The 16,504-nt window shown below is 38.7% G+C and overlaps 1 protein-coding gene across 2 annotated transcripts in view; it reads right to left on the reverse strand.

Moving 5' to 3' along the window:
- The window catches only part of FAM155A (family with sequence similarity 155 member A), a 685,452-nt gene extending 669,345 nt beyond the window's left edge, over positions 1-16,107 (reverse strand). For both annotated transcript variants that reach the window (XM_008062563.2, XM_021714744.1), the window contains exon 1: positions 14,894-16,107. In XM_008062563.2, the coding sequence (XP_008060754.1) occupies positions 14,894-15,799 (906 nt within the window). In that variant the 5' untranslated portion in view covers positions 15,800-16,107. The remainder of the gene's footprint in view (positions 1-14,893) is intronic.
- Positions 16,108-16,504: the final 397 nt, after the last annotated feature.

Here is a 16,504-nt window from a genome sequence, read left to right on the forward strand (position 1 = left end):
TGAATGGAAAAAATCAAATCCAGTTGACAACTATGATCGTTGAAAATCCATATACTCCATATGTTCATCAATGAGGCAAAACTATGCAGACAAAATTTTGTTCACTCAGAATTGAATTCCCTCCTCTTTACTAGAATTTTAGGCACACTGAATAAAAATGCACATTCAATGTAAAAAAAATCAAAACTGAAATGTTGTAAAAGGATTAATTTTTCCATACGTGATTCTAATATTTCAGAATATATATTTAGAAACTTTCAGGGAAAAATAGAATATATTTGACGTCTCATAATTTGCCAAACCTCCACAAATGTAGATTCGGTGTTCCATCAACAAGATGAGTTGCATTTGCACATAATCATTTATTTATTTATTTTTTCACAATTTCATTTGGACTTTGGCACGAAGCCATTGCCTCAGAAGGCACACCTGCCTGACAACTTGTTGCCTAATGGCCCATAAGAACCAATCTAGGGTTCGCTACGGGTGGAAGAAATCCAGTTTTTAAATGATTTAAGATTCAACTTGACCTTTCAAAAAACATTTGTTTCTCTCCTAACAGCCTCTCGCAGATTATCTAGGACCATTGTGATCCCCGAGGTTAAATTTATCACCAGTACCTTTTAAAAAATAACGGCTATATGGAAACCAAGTTCAAGATCTCTGTCAGGCACTTGATCTGGTCTGGGGAAAGGACGACTTTGATTGGAAGTCAATTACTGAGAGGAGATGGATAAACTTAACCATGCCTTCTACCCACTTGCTTCTAGATGGGAGTAGAGAAGAGTGCTATTGCAGGGCAGTAGGAAGCAGTTGTCTCTTTTCAGAGTGGTTTCACTGAGAGGAAGAAAACTCCCCACTGCATTTGACTATATACTTGATCTGTTCTTTCTCTCAGCGACTCCTTCACCAGAACTGATGGAAAGGTTCATATGAATCTTGGCCTTTCTGACTTTTAAGCACATGCTCGTTCCTTTCACCAGCCTGCTGCAACGACAAAGCATTTTGAATGAAACAAGTTACATTCTTTTTTATGTGCCAAGTAATTTTATATTCTAACCACTCTTGCTGTTATCCACCCACCTCCTATCCTCCAAAACAAAAACAAAACAGACAAACAAAAAAATTAAACATGGGCAAAGACTTGTGACAGCATGTATAGTATAATGTCATCGTCAAGTTAAGCCCAATGTCATAGTTAAGTTCAGCCCATGGAATGAAGAGTCAGATGCTTTTGCATTTGAATTCTGGATATGGTACACATGCCTGTGAAAACTTTGGCACAAGGCCGGGTGCAGTTGGCTCGCACCTATAATCCCAGCACTTTGTGAGGCCAAGGTGAGAGGATTGCCTGAGCCCATGGGTTCAAGACTAGCCTGGGCAACTTGGCGATACCTCATCTCTAAAAAAAAAGAAAGGAAAAAAGAAAATTTTGGCACATTTCTTAACTTCTCTAAGTCTTTGCTACTCATTTGTTTTTTTAAAAAAGCTAATTTTGCCCATAATTTTGAATTGTTGTGGGGAATAAATAAGGTAAGGACAATAAAGTTATCAGGATAGGACTTGTTTATTGTAAGAACCATACAAATGGGTGGAATTTTGTGAGCAAGGGGATTTTTTATATAGTGACTTCAGTCCTGTTGATAGTATCCCTGAATAATTGGATGTATGGATGAATAAGTATGCGAGAAGTGCTGCAAAACCAAAGGGAAAAGGTCATTTGAAACTTTCTTTCCTAGTTTCACCATAATGTTGTATTCTGCTTTGATCAAAAGGGTTGTTTGAGAGTTTGTAACAGTGATTTATACGTTTATGACAAAAGAGAAAAAAGCAGTGTATATCCTTAATATTAGCAATGACAACAAAAATTACTTATAACCTTGTGTCAGTTTCTATCTATCTCTAAGATAAGCTTACATAATTGATCTATTATTTTTTAAATTATTCAGAATAATAACAACATGAATGAAAAACAGAGAAATAAAGTTAAAATTGTCAAGCTTTATCTTTTAAAAAGCAAAGTACTATCTCTATAAGCAATGTGTTTGACTAAAAAAAGTTTTTTGTGTGTGTAATAAAATTTTATCTTTGATGGGGATAGTTAATAAGCACTATTTCTCCGTACAAAGTCACTTCTGGGTGTCTCATTTTATGCCAAAGGATGTTGGATGGGTTGTTTTAAATAATATAGTTCAACCTGCAACCCATAAAAAGATGTCATGGCAGACAGCTCCCATCCTATTTTTACATCATCTATAGTTATGTGTTCCTGATTCCTTATACAATCCTTCCTTTTGTAGGAGAGTAACAACTCCTTAAGTAAACTACTCTTTCTTACAAGAACTGAGATCCTCCTGCCTAAAACACCTACACAAAGAGTCTTATTCCCACTCCTAGAGCAAAGGAAGCAGTTGATAGTAAGACTTCCATTCCACAGAACCATCTTCAAATTAGAGAACCTTGCTGTGTCTCCCTGTGCCTTCTCTTTCTCGGGGTAATTCTGTTCCTATGCATGGAGGCAGCTAACAGCTTTTTCTCCTACCTGTTCAGTCTTCTGTATCTCACATTTGCCATGTTTGTGTTGTCTGGTAACTGTAGTTTAATGTCAAGGCTGTTTATTACCCCCACTTCATCTCACTTTCCAATCAACAAAAATATAGGAAGGACCCCCACAAAAAATAGAATTATTTTTTGGAGGGCAGACCCCTTGTAGTGCAGGCTTCACCCACTAGGTAAATGTTCTTGGAACCCATCAGTATCAATGTACCAATTAGCGTTGTTATAAGAGTCTGCTTTCAGCTTCAGTGAATTTTTTTAGACATCTTTCAGCGTATTTGTACATTTCATGATGGGTGATTTATAAGAACAACCTGCCCACATCACGCTGAGGATTCAGCAGTTTTTGACAAAAATTTCATCAGCCCCATCGCCTCTCTTCCTATTCACCTGATCTTGCCCTCAGTAACTTTTGTTTTCCTGGATGAAAAACGTCCTCAAAGAGACAAGTTGTGCTGATGCGGAAGAGGTGAAACAAAAAATGACAGAAGCACTAAAATGCGTCAAAATTGACAAGTTCAGAAACTGTTTTGAGCAGTGTAAAAAGCATCTCAATGGGTATATTGCATCAAACAGAGAAGACTTTGAAGGTAACTGAAGTTTACACATGTAAGAATAAATACACAAATTTTTATATATTTCGTGTTTTGGAGGGTACCTCTTGTAGTAATTATGACTGGGTGGATAAATGTGGGATGGAGCAGAGAACAGCAAGGACAACAAAAAAGAAATACGAAGTTCGGAATCAAGAGTGGAAAGCAAAGACCCTACCTTTCACTAATAGAATTTAGAGGCACACAGTTTCCCAATGCCTAAGAAACTACATAACAGAACTCTTCCCAAGACTATTTCTACCCATGGATTTATAGGAGACAAAAGATCACTACAATGGTTTCTCTAATTTTTCTCCCACAAAGGTTGTGAACAAAGTGCTAAGGTGCCTTTAGTTAAGTGATCTAACAAGATCCACTCAGTTTAAAATGCAGCACAGGTTGATTTTTCATCTGAAATAACAGAGAAAAAAATTCAAGCTTCAGGAACAAAACATTCTTCCTCCAGCAGAATTTTTGTTTTTCATTTCATTCTGGAGTTGTTCAGTAACTTAAAGTCACCTTTCTAGTGACACAGAATAAATATAAATGCAATAAATAAGAAGATTTCACCATACAAAATGCAAAGTCCACTTTTACATATCCTGTAAATGAATGCCGTTTACCAAAAAGTTTATATGAGATCTTAAATAAGGATTATATCAATCTGAGATGTTTCCCATGGGTTTTAATAAATTGCTACCATTTATCGGGTATCATAAAGCCCTAGGCATGGTACTTTTATATGCCCAAGAGTCTCCTCATTTCTTCCCTACAACTATTCTATGACAGATGAATGAGAAATCTCTATTTTATATGGCTAGGCAATTTCATATAGCTAGTAAGTAGTGAAACTGGGAATTTGACCCAATCTCCCCCTCAATCATTCTTCAAGTCAATTTACCACAGTCCTATTAGAATTAAAACTCAAATATATTTGTATAATTTTCTATCACACATATTAATTATTTTTCAAGAAAAACTAAAAAAATCATATTTAATTCAGTTGGTTCTACAAATATGCCACTGAATTCCAGGGCAACACATTCCAGTAGAAAATAACCTGTAGTAACACATACTATGTAATTGTCAATAAATCTATATTTAAAGCCAATAATTATTTTAAATCACCTGAAAATGAGCTTTCTACTTCTTTTAAGAACAGTCAAGTCGATAATATACTCATTTTCTGAAATTCTTAAAAATCATTATTACTGTTCATAATATACACAACAAAATAAGAATCTTAGATACACAGCAGCACATGCAAGAACCAACTTCTCCTCCTTCCCAAGACTAAGCAAAAAGATCAAACCCATTTCTATCTTCCTTGGGTTCTAGTGGCATCATTAACTTTTTCTGAAGCTGACTCTTTTAATCCCATACTCCCATCTGGATCTTAGATCAAAAGCTTCAGTTACTCTAAAGTAGATTTCATCATAAATCATGTATTCCTATAAACTCACATCCATCTTCCCACTTACTCTGTTCTCCTCTCTTTTCCCTGCCAAACTTGGTGAAAAGTAGTCTGAACTAGTCTTTATTTCCTCAGTACCAACTCCTTCCTTAATCCATCACATTTTGACATCGCTTCCTACAATTCTATTAAAACTGCTCTTGTAAGATGACCGAGACTTAACTGCCAAATTCAGTGTCCTGTTTCTAGGTTTCATCTTACATGTCATTTCTGCAATGTGGGACACTCTTGACTGACTCTGAATCTTTCTTAAAATCCTCACCTAAGCTTTTCAAATCATCACAGTCTCGTGATCTCCCCCTCTCCCTCTTCTCCCCCCCTTCTCTCCTCCTCCTTCTTCTCTCTCTTTCTCTGTTTCTCTCTGTTTGTCTCTCTCTTTCTCCCCCACCTCCTGTTCTCCTTCTCACTGTCACTCCTTACCTCTTCTAAGCCTCTTTCCCTGGTCCCTTTTCTGCCAAACCCTTAACTATTGCTCTTCCTCACAATTTATCTTTGGTGTTCTCTTCACATTATCTGTTTTTATTGAGTCATCTAATCTCTGCCCACAGCTTCCAGATCAAATCTACACATAGAAAGTGAATTTCACACTCAGCTGCGCTCTCCTCATGGCATAAGTATCCACTGGGCAGTTCCTGATAGCATTACTTCCTAAAAGGAATTCCTTGTTTTTTCACCGATCTAAGTTCCAATTTGCTTTTCCTCTTATCTCATTAAATAGCACTAGCATATAGTTAATTTCACATTTTATAAAACTCGATTCATATCCTTTGTCTGCATAACACTGGCCACTAAAGACTGAATTTGAACCCAGAAAAGTCTCCTGAATCTGGTTCTTCTCCTCCACTTTGACAACCACTGTAGTCATTTAGAACTTTCTGTCCAACATGGTAGCCACTGGCCACCGGCTATTTACATTTTGATTAATTAAACTTAAGTAAAATTTGAAATTTGTTTCATTTACTTTAACCACATTTCAAGTGTAAAATAGCCACCTATGACCACTGGCTACCACAGTGGACAAGACAGATTAAAACATTTCTATCACCACAGGAAGTACTATTCCAGAGTGCTGATTTAGAAGACTGTCCATTACTCCTAAGAAAGGCAGCAGCTTTTGAATTGATCTCTCTGCCATCACATCACCCTGCCCAACTTATTTCTACATTGTTACCAAAGATCATTTTATTTTTTATTTTTATTTTATTTTATTTATTTATTTATTTATTTTTTTTTTTTTAGTTGGAGTCTCACTCTGTCGCCCAGACTGGAGTGCAGTGGCCGCTCCCGACCACCACAGCCTCGACCTGCTGGGCTCCGGCGATCCTTCTGCCTCAGCCTTCCCAGTAGCCGGAATTACAGGCATGCGCTACCACACCCGGCCGATTTTTTGATTTATTGTAGAGATGAGGTCTCGCTGCCCAGGCAGGTCTCAAACCCGCGGGCTCAGGCAATCCACTCACCGCAGCCTCCCAAAGGTGCGGGATTACAGGCTGAGCCACCGAATTCGGCACCAAAGATCATTTTAAAAAACAAAAACAAAAAAAAGCATCTCAGACGAATACATTGATTAAAATTCCTCTCTGATATTTTACCATCCAAATAATGAAATTCAAAGATGTTACCATGGATTAAATAGTCCTCTACAATTGAGCACTGACATCTCCCCAGAGTTATTCTCTACAGCCCTTGACACACACCTTACTGAGAATTATAGACTGAATGCGTCCCTTTGAAATTCCATGTTGAAGTCCAAACCCCAGATGTGACTATATATGAAAATAGATACTAAAAAAGAGCTAACAAAGGTTAGGTGGGTCACAAGATTGAGACTAATTTAAGAGAACCAATATCCTTACAAGAAGAGGAAGAGATGCCAGAGTTATTTTTCACGTAGAGAAGGTGGCCATCTGCAAGTCGGGAAAAGAGCCCTCGTCAGAAACCAAATTTGTCTGCACCTTGATCATGAACTTAGTCTCCAGAACTGTGAGAAAATATATCTGTGGTTTAAGTCATACAGTATGTGGTATTTTGTCACACCAGCCCAAAAGACTAATACACTCAGTAATAATGAACTTATGAATTCATACGAATTATCACCGATCTCCGAAACTGACCTGCCTCTCACCAACACTTTACCCATGCCATCTCTCTGCTCAGCTCTAAATGTGAAAGCAGACCGAGCATAATCCCAAACTTCATGCTATTTATTCATATTCAGATCCCGTATGCCTTTGACATGCTAAACCAGGCCATCCAACCCAGCTGCCCAGGGATCTCAAATTTCTGTCTTCTTGGCTTGAGATATCAGCTATATAATGTTTCTAATGGCAAATTTAAAATAAATAGAAGCAGCAAAATAGAAAAATTTTAAAACAATTGTCAAATTGATATGACAGATATATGGACTTGCTATACTAATCTCTTAATGGGGGGAGAAGCTTGCGGATTTTCCTAATCAAAGCAAAAAATAAAACATTTAAAGTGATGAGGAGAACTGAATATTCAACATTACTCAGCTGTTTGGCTTTGGGAGAGTTAAACGGATATTCCTGCTTTACTCATCTGTAAAATGTGCGATAATAACTCGTAAAGTTGATGTGAGAATTAAATAAACGAGAATAGTTTCTGACGTCTAATGAATTCTCTAGCTCGTTAGTTGCTATTGAAACTTGCTCTAAGACTTAAATTTCTGAATGATTTAAGTCATTTTTTATGAGCTAATACTCTGTCATGATCCTCCATCTTGGATCAATTTTCTTTTCAAATAAGCAAAGTCAGTGATATTTAATTTAAAAAAAACTTTTTTTTCAAGGGACTGGAAGTGCAAAGGGCTAAAAAGAGAAAGAATCCTGAACTTTAAGTTTTCCATGGCATATAGGCCCTGGAAACGCAGCTTCTAAATGGCAGGAGAGGGCAGACACAGCCAGGTGTAAAAAGGAAAGCATACTGAGAAGAAGGGAGGAAATCCAAGGGTTGAAGAGGCTAAAAGTCATCAACTTCACAATTCTGATAGAACCCGTTTTCCCTCTTGCAAAGGATGGTGCAGCTGACACACAACATTCCCTACTATTTGCAAAGTTACAACAATTGCATTCACTTGTCACACAAATGTGTGGATATCTTACTGCTAAGACCAATAACAGTATCTAAACAGATATTAAGCATCTAGCTTTTGCAGGATTTTTAGCCATCTGTGATAGTTTCTATAAGATTTTGTTATAAACGACTGCATGTAGAAGTAGAACACAGAGTGGGGAAAATCACCTACGATCTTTTAACATCTGAATTACCCGAGTTAAATATTTTCATGCATTCCAGGACAATACATAGTATATCATTAACTATTTTTTCACAAAAAATAACACATGTTGATCCTCTCTTGTTTCGAGTATTAAAGAACGAGAGTAAATCAGAGTTTTTTGTTAAAGAAAGTTTGGCTGGGCTTGGTGGTTCAGCCTGTAATCTCAGCATTTTGGGAGGCTGAGGCAAGTGAATCGCCTGAGCCTGCAGGTTTGAGATCAGCCCAGGCAACCTGGCAAGACCTTGTCTCTACAATACATATCAAAAAAAAAAAATTAGCTGGGCGTGGTGGTGCACGCCTGTAATTCCAGCTACTTGGAAGGCTAAGGTACAAGGATCGCTGGAACCTAGCAGGTCGATGCTGGGGTGGCTATGAGTGTGCCAATGCATTCCAGCCTGGGTGACGATGGAGTGATATTCCAACTCCAAAAAAAAAAAAAAAGGTCACTGTTTGTATTATAATGATACTTTAATTTCTTATTAGATAAAATATAAGTTTAGTTTTATACAATGTCTTGTAACCTAAAATGTTAAAGTAAAATAGATGACTGATATTACACTACAAAGTTGAATAATGATAAAATCTTATTAAGGCTAAAATCTTATTAAGACTAAATCTTGAACTAAGCTTGGTAGTCTGTGACTACTTAGCAGTTAATATGATTCAACAAACCATAAAAATGTCAACTAGTTATTTGAATCTTATAAAAATAACTAAACAATAAAGCATGGTTTATCATCACAAAGGGAAAAAAGTGAAAAAGAATGAGTAACTTCGTAGACTTAATTAAGTGACCCGACAAAGAAATAATAGGCTCAAATCGGGTGAAACTATGAAAAACCAAAACATTTTCCTTTAAAACCAACCATATACTTTTGAAGAAGTCTAAACTTTAGTCATTTTTATAGGATGAAGATACAGACAAAAATAATGAAGCTTGGCACCTTTAACCAGATTGCTGATTAGTTTCGTAAAGACTGTCATTCAATATCTGTATTCATGTGTTCAGCCCATTATGTGAACACCAGTATAATGACTCCGTTCTGGCTAAAACAGAAAATCCACAATCAGTGGACACATCCTTAAACATTCAAAACTCAGGTGCTCTATACATCTATATCCTTCTCTCCGCACTTTATTTTGGTACAGCCCCTAACGCTGGTACCCAGGTAGTTCACGTCTCAACCACTTCCTCAGTCTCCTCAATACAACTTTGCTCTGCTGCCCTTTGACTGTGTTCTATTGCCTTTACCACCTTAAAAATATATCTGACAGAAATCTACTCTCATCAGTTAAGCGCATGGAATTGCTATGTGCTTCTGAGACATGGACACTAAAAGCTCATTCCATATTAATTGTCACTGTCAACCAGAACAGTGCTTCCCAAGCTTGGCTGCACATCAGAACCATCAGAAAAACTTTGAAAGAGCCCAAACCCAAGAACAAGACAGAACAACAACATCAAAATCCTTTAGAATTGGGGATTCCCAGGCTTCATGCTTTCAAAACTCCCCAGGAAGTTCCACTGTGACCCCAAAGTCCACTAGTCTAGTGTATATGTTCACTGATATTGAAAACATGGCCTTGTGATGTAAATCAATATCGACAACAAAATATGTGGTGCTTAGTCACTGTGAAATTGAGACTGAAGATAAAGATTTTTTTATTGAGAAATAAAATGAAAACAATAGCTAAGATAATTCAAATCAAAATAGTTCTTCATTTGAAATAGTTATCTGTATATTTGTTCTTGGATATTAAATCTAACAAGAAAAAATTAGGACAATGAATTCTGATTTATCTGTGGAGAAGGATGAGAAGGAGAGCATTGCCTGATTTCCTTTCCTTCATAATTTAATTAACCTTGCATATGCAGACACTAACTTTATCTAATAAAAGTGATTAAAATCAATGCATTACAGCAATTATTCAAACTTTGTGGTTATGCCCTATATACCTAATGTGACCCAGTTACAAGTCTAAAGTAAGAATATTTATTCCTTGATCTGTAAGACAACAAATATCGAATGATAAGATATAATTTTGGATGTTTCTCTACAAAAATGAAACACAGAACACAATGAATAGTTGTACCTGGAGCAAAAATAAGAAAAACATATCATAAATAAAAGTGAATGTTAAACTCTTGGATCTTATAAATAGCTTTATTAATGGTTAAAGTCGCCAAAATATGTACAACTATTATGTATTCATAAAAAATTTTAAGTAGTTATCTGCAGGATCAGACTGTTTGATTTTGTAGAGGAGCAACTCAATCACAAAGATAATTTTTAAAAAGTGGTAGAATATAAAAAAAGATCTGAAGCCGGGCTCTGTGGCTCAGCCTGTAATCCCGAGCCTTTGGGAGGCTGAGGTGAGTGGATTGCCTGAGCCCGCGGGTTTGAGACCCGCCTGGGCAGTCGAGACCTCATCTCTACAGTAAATCAAAAAAATTAGCCGGGTGTGGTAGCGTGCGTCTGTAGTTCCAGCTACTTGGAAGGCTGAGGCAGAAGGATCGCCAGAGTCCAGCAGGTCGAGGCTGCGGTGGCCGGAAGCGGCCATTGTACTCCAGTCTGGGCGATAGTGAGACTCCAACTCAAAAAAAAAAAAAAATCTGTCTTATATATGTATACGTCACACTTCTGAATGGGGACATATATTGCAATAGTACTCAAGAATGTAAACACTTTAGAATTTAAGTACTTGAGGATTTAAAAAATGTATTTTTCTTTTCAAATTGAGTATTATGTAAACCAAACTCTATGTTCTCAAACTGAGTAGTGTTTGTGGGTGGTAACTGCAAGGCAGATAGCAATTCTCAGGTATTATGAATGGGATATATGCCTAACATTTGCAAGATATCCTTTTGGCAGTGTCTGTCAAGTAAGTATAAGAAATATAATCTTTTCATATAAGATTATAAAAATAAAAGAATGCATACATTCTTGAGGTATAAAGATTCAAATTTAAACTTAAATAAACAAAGCACAGACAGTATAGGATTTATGTTGGTACCTAATTTCAAACCCACTTTCACTGACCAACTGTCTGGGAGTATGGTAAGTAAATAAATTTGTCAGTAACTACAAAAGTTTACCTGTAACATCAAAACTTATATCTCCTAAATACTTCATTTTTATAACGCTTATTTGTAAGAAAGTATGAGAGCTAAATATGTATGAGAAAAATCTTTATTTAAGTGTAAATTATGTTAATAATATACTTTTGTAATTTTGTAGCTTAGAATATTTCATTTTTTAATATTGCCAGGCAACTTGAAGATTTTGACAGATCTGTCAGATTCTTATTGCATATCAAAAACCTGTTTTAAATAATAGCATGAACTACGGGAAAAAATTACATGCCTTGATATTTGCTACTCAATTTATGTAATACAGCAATTTAAATTCTAGAATATTAATCATATATGGAACAATTATTCTTCTTTATTTATCCTAAAGTATTTTCTAGATTAATGCATATGTTCCTTTTTAAGAAAGTTAACCCAGTTATTTCTCAATATATTAATAAATATATTCCAGAGGCAAATTGTTTATTTCTTTTCCTTTCCTTTTTTTTTTTTTTTTCCCAGTCAGGATCTTACTCTGTCAACCAAGCTGGAGTGCAGGGGCATGATCATGGCTCCCTGCAGACTCAAACTTCTGGGCTCAAGCAATTCTCCCACTTCAACCTCCAGTGTAGCTGGGACTACAGGTGCACACCACCATGACTGATTAATTTTCTTTTTCATAAAGACTAGGTCTCACTGTGTTGCCCAGGCTGGTGTCAAACTCTCAGCCTTGAGGAATCCTCTTGCCTTGGCCTCCTAAAATACTGAGATTACAGATGTGAACCACTATACCTGGCCATAGAACAAATAATTTTTATGATATATTGTAATAAAAAAGTTTACCAAAGTAAATCTAAGCTGTATTTGATCTCCAATTTCTGTGAATTCAAGACACTATAATATTATTAGAACTATTCTAGGATGTTTCTTTTGAATAATTAGACAAGAGGCTCTTTAAACAATTTAAACCAAAATGAAATATAATCTCTCTTTATTTTATACATATATGAAAAGTGGTATTTTTTTAATGGAAGAGTACATAAAACTAGAAAGCAATAATACATTCTAAATCTAAAATTTAGAAATCAGTGCATTAATTTTTTAAATTGCATATGGGTATCATAAAGCGAATATATTTCTTCTTACTATGAATCCCAAATAATTTGTAATGCAACATGATTGTGTGTATTCTTCTATCTATAATTCTGACAGATATATTTATAAACTATTAAACATAATTTTTATGAAAATGTTGCCTGTTACAGAAATATAATGCATTTACTTTTAATGTAGCCTATGATTTTGTAGATTGCCTTAAACATGAAAAAAGCATTTTCACAGAACTTATATATTGAAAAAGGCTTTTAATTATAGCCACTTCATAGTTATAAGAATGTCTAAAATTAAGGAAAAGTGTTCAGAAAACAACATTAGCACATTCTTCAATGACAACATTTTAAGTCATGTGATACAGTTTGTATGTGAGTGTGTTTGTGGCCTTTTCAAAATCAAAGAGAAATTATACATTAAACTAAGGAACTGTGCTTGTATTAAATTTCTGAACATAATCAATTGATTTGTTAAACTATGAACACCTGCACGTTAAATTTAAAACTATAATTTTTGAAAACAGCTATTATGGAATAAATGTTTCAAACCGATGACAACAAAACCCTACAACTAAGAAATATCTACAAGACATCATAGGTAATTGATTATCTGTTACGATGAAGAGAAACTCAAATGTCTGTGTTTACTTTTCAATATAAAGAAGAAATCTTTTTAAGGAGTTAAAGTTTTTAAGGCTTTCAGAATGTTCTTGTAGGAATTAAAGTTTTTACAATGTGTTTTTGTGCATGCAGCCAACTTCTACTTCACACAAAAATATAACCCAGAAGCAATCAATAACATTATAAAGGAGTTTAACTTACACTATACCTATATAGTTATGATGATATAAATATAAAGTTGAGAATTAATTCAGGTAAAGGGGAAGAAAACTTTTCGATACATTTTTTGGACACTTGAACAAATATATCTGACATATTTTTTGAACATATGCGGCAGTCTATTGACAACACAGACTATCTTTTAGTACTGAATTATACAGATTGAATTTTTTAAAAATGAGAAATGAGGGCTTCTATACTGGAAGGAGGCATATTCAGTTATTACATGGTACCCTTCTTAAATATAAATATACTAAAATCTCTGCAACTTTTTATTAATAATAGAACTATCAGACGCAGAGTACCCTTTTCTTTACAATTTCAACGCAGCAAATCTTTTCCAAATAAATAACTATGCAATAAACCCACTAGTCATTCATTATTAATTTCTACCTTTTTAAGTTCAATTCCCAGACATGAGTTATAGTGGTATGGTTTAAAAAACTCGGTGAAAAGTTTGAGTAAGATCTACGTATCTAGTGAAATAGTATTTTAGATTAATGTTGTAAATTCCGAGTCACTGTTTTTAAAGTTCTATGTTTCTGATCTCTAAAAAACGATAAGAATGCAAGGTGAGTATGAGTTTAGTTTAATTGTCAATAACACAACTAGTCAACACCAAATAAAATATGACCCTTGCACTATATTCAGGTAAAATGGGTGTGTCCTTAGTCCAGTTCTCCTGTCAAAGAATCACAAAAAAGTAGTTGATTTATATGACCCTTGGTTGTGCTTTCCAACACAAGGCAAGTAGGGTCAAGAGCTTTCTGTGCACCAGGGGGGCTGAGGAGGTGGCAAAGAGAAAGGACGAGAGAGAATGTGGTGTAGTGTTTCTTTTTAAAAGAAATACTAGTTAACTGTGCTGTGTAAGAAATTGACCTTGGAACAAAACATTAGGGCTTATAAGAGATTCTGTCATTATATTCTTCCTACTAAAGGTCACTGCAGTAACTTCATCTTCAAAGGAGCCTTGGGATGTAGCGCGTTTCAGCACCACGGACAGCGACGCTCCTATCAGGACCTGAGCCCATGGCTGCACTGACCAATCTCAAGAAACTTGTACAGACCTCTCCTTTGCAATCAGCTTCCTGTTACCTTCAACAGGGAGATCTTGAGTATAACACAGGTTATTAAATATGTCACTAAGTCTCAATGTACGGCATCAAACATTTGCCACTTAACACTTCTGAAAAGCATACTGAAAATCCAAGCTACCTAAATGTTTCTGATAGATGACCTCACATTGGTAATCAATCACTAGATACCTAATCACAGTCTTTCACTCATAGTAAGACCCAGATCAACAACGGTATAAACGTTTAAGAGAAAACAGGAAACTTAAGGAGAATAAGTATACTTAGGTAGGCCACTAGCCTTTGCGAACAGAACTCCCCCTGTAAAAGAGGTAGTTTTATGTTCCTACACAAACAACTACAGACACTTTCTCTTGTCCCTCCGGCCAGCCAACTTAATGATGTCACTATTCACAAGTTCATATGTGCAGGTCCACAGGCCAAATCACACATGCTTGTCTCCAACTCCAGGCTTTACCTCTGGGCAGCAGCAGCATTGCAGTCCCACCCTTGTCTTCCTGACAAGCCTTATTCAAACTCCATTTTTAAAAACACGTAACAGAGTGTGAGCCAACTGCACGGCTGTAGGAGATAGCTGAGGCACCAGCTTTACTACCTCAGATAACCAGGGACTTCCCTGATCCTCCAAGGATTCCCGGAAGAAGGCATCCGTCCACCAAGCAATCCACCAGGTCTTCCCAACTCAAACAGCGAGTCAAGCTCTTCTAGCCACAAAAACGCCGGTTAAAGCAACAACACCGGAGCCAGAAGGAGAAGCACCGCAAAACTAAACTCGAGAAGGCGCCCCAACCGAGCCCACAGAGACGGAGAAGACCAGGTCGAGGGAGGGGGCCGAGGCTACCCCCAGCGTTCCTACCTTACAGTCTTCGGGACACGATTTCACCGAGTACTCCTCCGACTGTAAGTACTTGTGGAGCACACTTTCAAACTCTTCGTATTTCTCCTGAGCATGGTGGTCATAGTCCTGGTAAGCCTCGACGCACTGCCTGCAGGTGGTCATCTCGCCGCCTTCCTTGAGCACCACATCCAGACTGCAGTTCAAAGTGTTGGGACTGGACAGCCCCGAGAACAACTCCCAGAGTGTGTAGGAATTACAAAACGAAAGGTAAAAATCCGACAGGTTCCCGGGCGGAGCCGGGCGCCGGCCCCTGGCCTCGCGCGCCTCCCCCGCGGCCGCCGCCCCCCGACTCCAGTTCCTGGCGCACACCGCGTCCGCGTCCTCCACCGTGAAGCACTGGCCCGAGGACGCGCCCTGGGGGTAGCAAGTCTCCAGGCGCCACAGGGGCTTGGCGGAGTTTCCTGGGAAAGGAGGCTTGCCCCGGTGGCTCTTGCCTCGGTCGCCCTTGCCGCCGCCGCCGCCGCCGCCGCCGGCTCCCGGGGAGGGGGGCAGGGTGGGGGACGCGGAGGCGGAGAGGAGTCTGTGAGCCTGGGCGGCGGGCGCGGACTCCCCCATGCTCGCCAGGAGCGCGGGCCAGGAGGGCTCCGGCGGCCGCTGCCGCTGCTGCTGCTGCTGCTGCTGCTGCTGGCGCTGGCGCTGCTGCCGCTGCTGCTCCTTGTCCCGGGCGCGGGTCAGTTTGGCCTCGGCGCAGAACCACAAGTGATCAGACAGCAGGACTGTGAAAAACAAGAGAGATGCCAGAGACAGTCGCCATTTCTGAGCCCTCTCGGAATCGATGAACGGTTTCTCGTTCTCCCGGGGTGCTGCCAACCAGATTTTTAGGCCGTCGTCATACTGCCGACACATCCAGGCACCCCTGGTCATATTTTGGGAAGGCACAGCCCTGGCCGACTCCACCGTGAGGGCTCCTGGGCCGCTGTCGCCACAATATGCATTGACTTAGAGGGTTTAGTTTCCTTATCCCCTCCTCCCGTTTCTTCTCTCTCTCTTTCTCTCTCTCTCTCTCTCTCTCTCTCTCTCTCTCTCTCTCTCTTCCCCCTCTCTCTCTCCCCCTCTCTTCCTTTCTTCTTTTTTTTCCTTTTTGCCTACATGAATATTACCAGGCTTTGGAGGAAGATCTGACTTGCTCCGACCTAATCGTCAGCCGACCCCATCCTCCGTAGAGTGGGAAGCAATAATGGAGAGAGGGAGAGAGGGAGAGAGGGAGAGAGAGAGAGAGAGAGAGAGAGAGAGGCGGAGGAGGCTGTGCCGGTGGCCGGCGGCGAGGCTGGGTGCTGGGGGTGATGGTGGAGGCGGCGGGGTGCCTGGCGCTGCTCCCGTCACCCAGGCATTGTCAGAGCACGGGTCCCCATGGCCCCGCTGAGGACAGCCCGCTCTCCCCTGCCAGGGGCATGCCGCGTCTCCGCTGCCCACTGACGGCGACCAGAGCGCCTCCCCTCCTCCTCCTCGTCCTCGTCCTCCTCTTCCTCCTCCTCCTCGTCTTCGCCTCCTCTTCCTCCTCCTTCCTTTCCTTCTCCTTTTTCTTCTCCTCCGCCTCCCGCTCCTACTTCTCGCTCGCTCGCCCAGAGT

Source organism: Carlito syrichta, unplaced genomic scaffold (assembly GCF_000164805.1).
Source record: "Carlito syrichta isolate Samal-C Ts95f unplaced genomic scaffold, Tarsius_syrichta-2.0.1 Scaffold305753, whole genome shotgun sequence".
In the NCBI taxonomy this organism is placed as follows: Eukaryota; Metazoa; Chordata; class Mammalia; order Primates; family Tarsiidae; genus Carlito; species Carlito syrichta.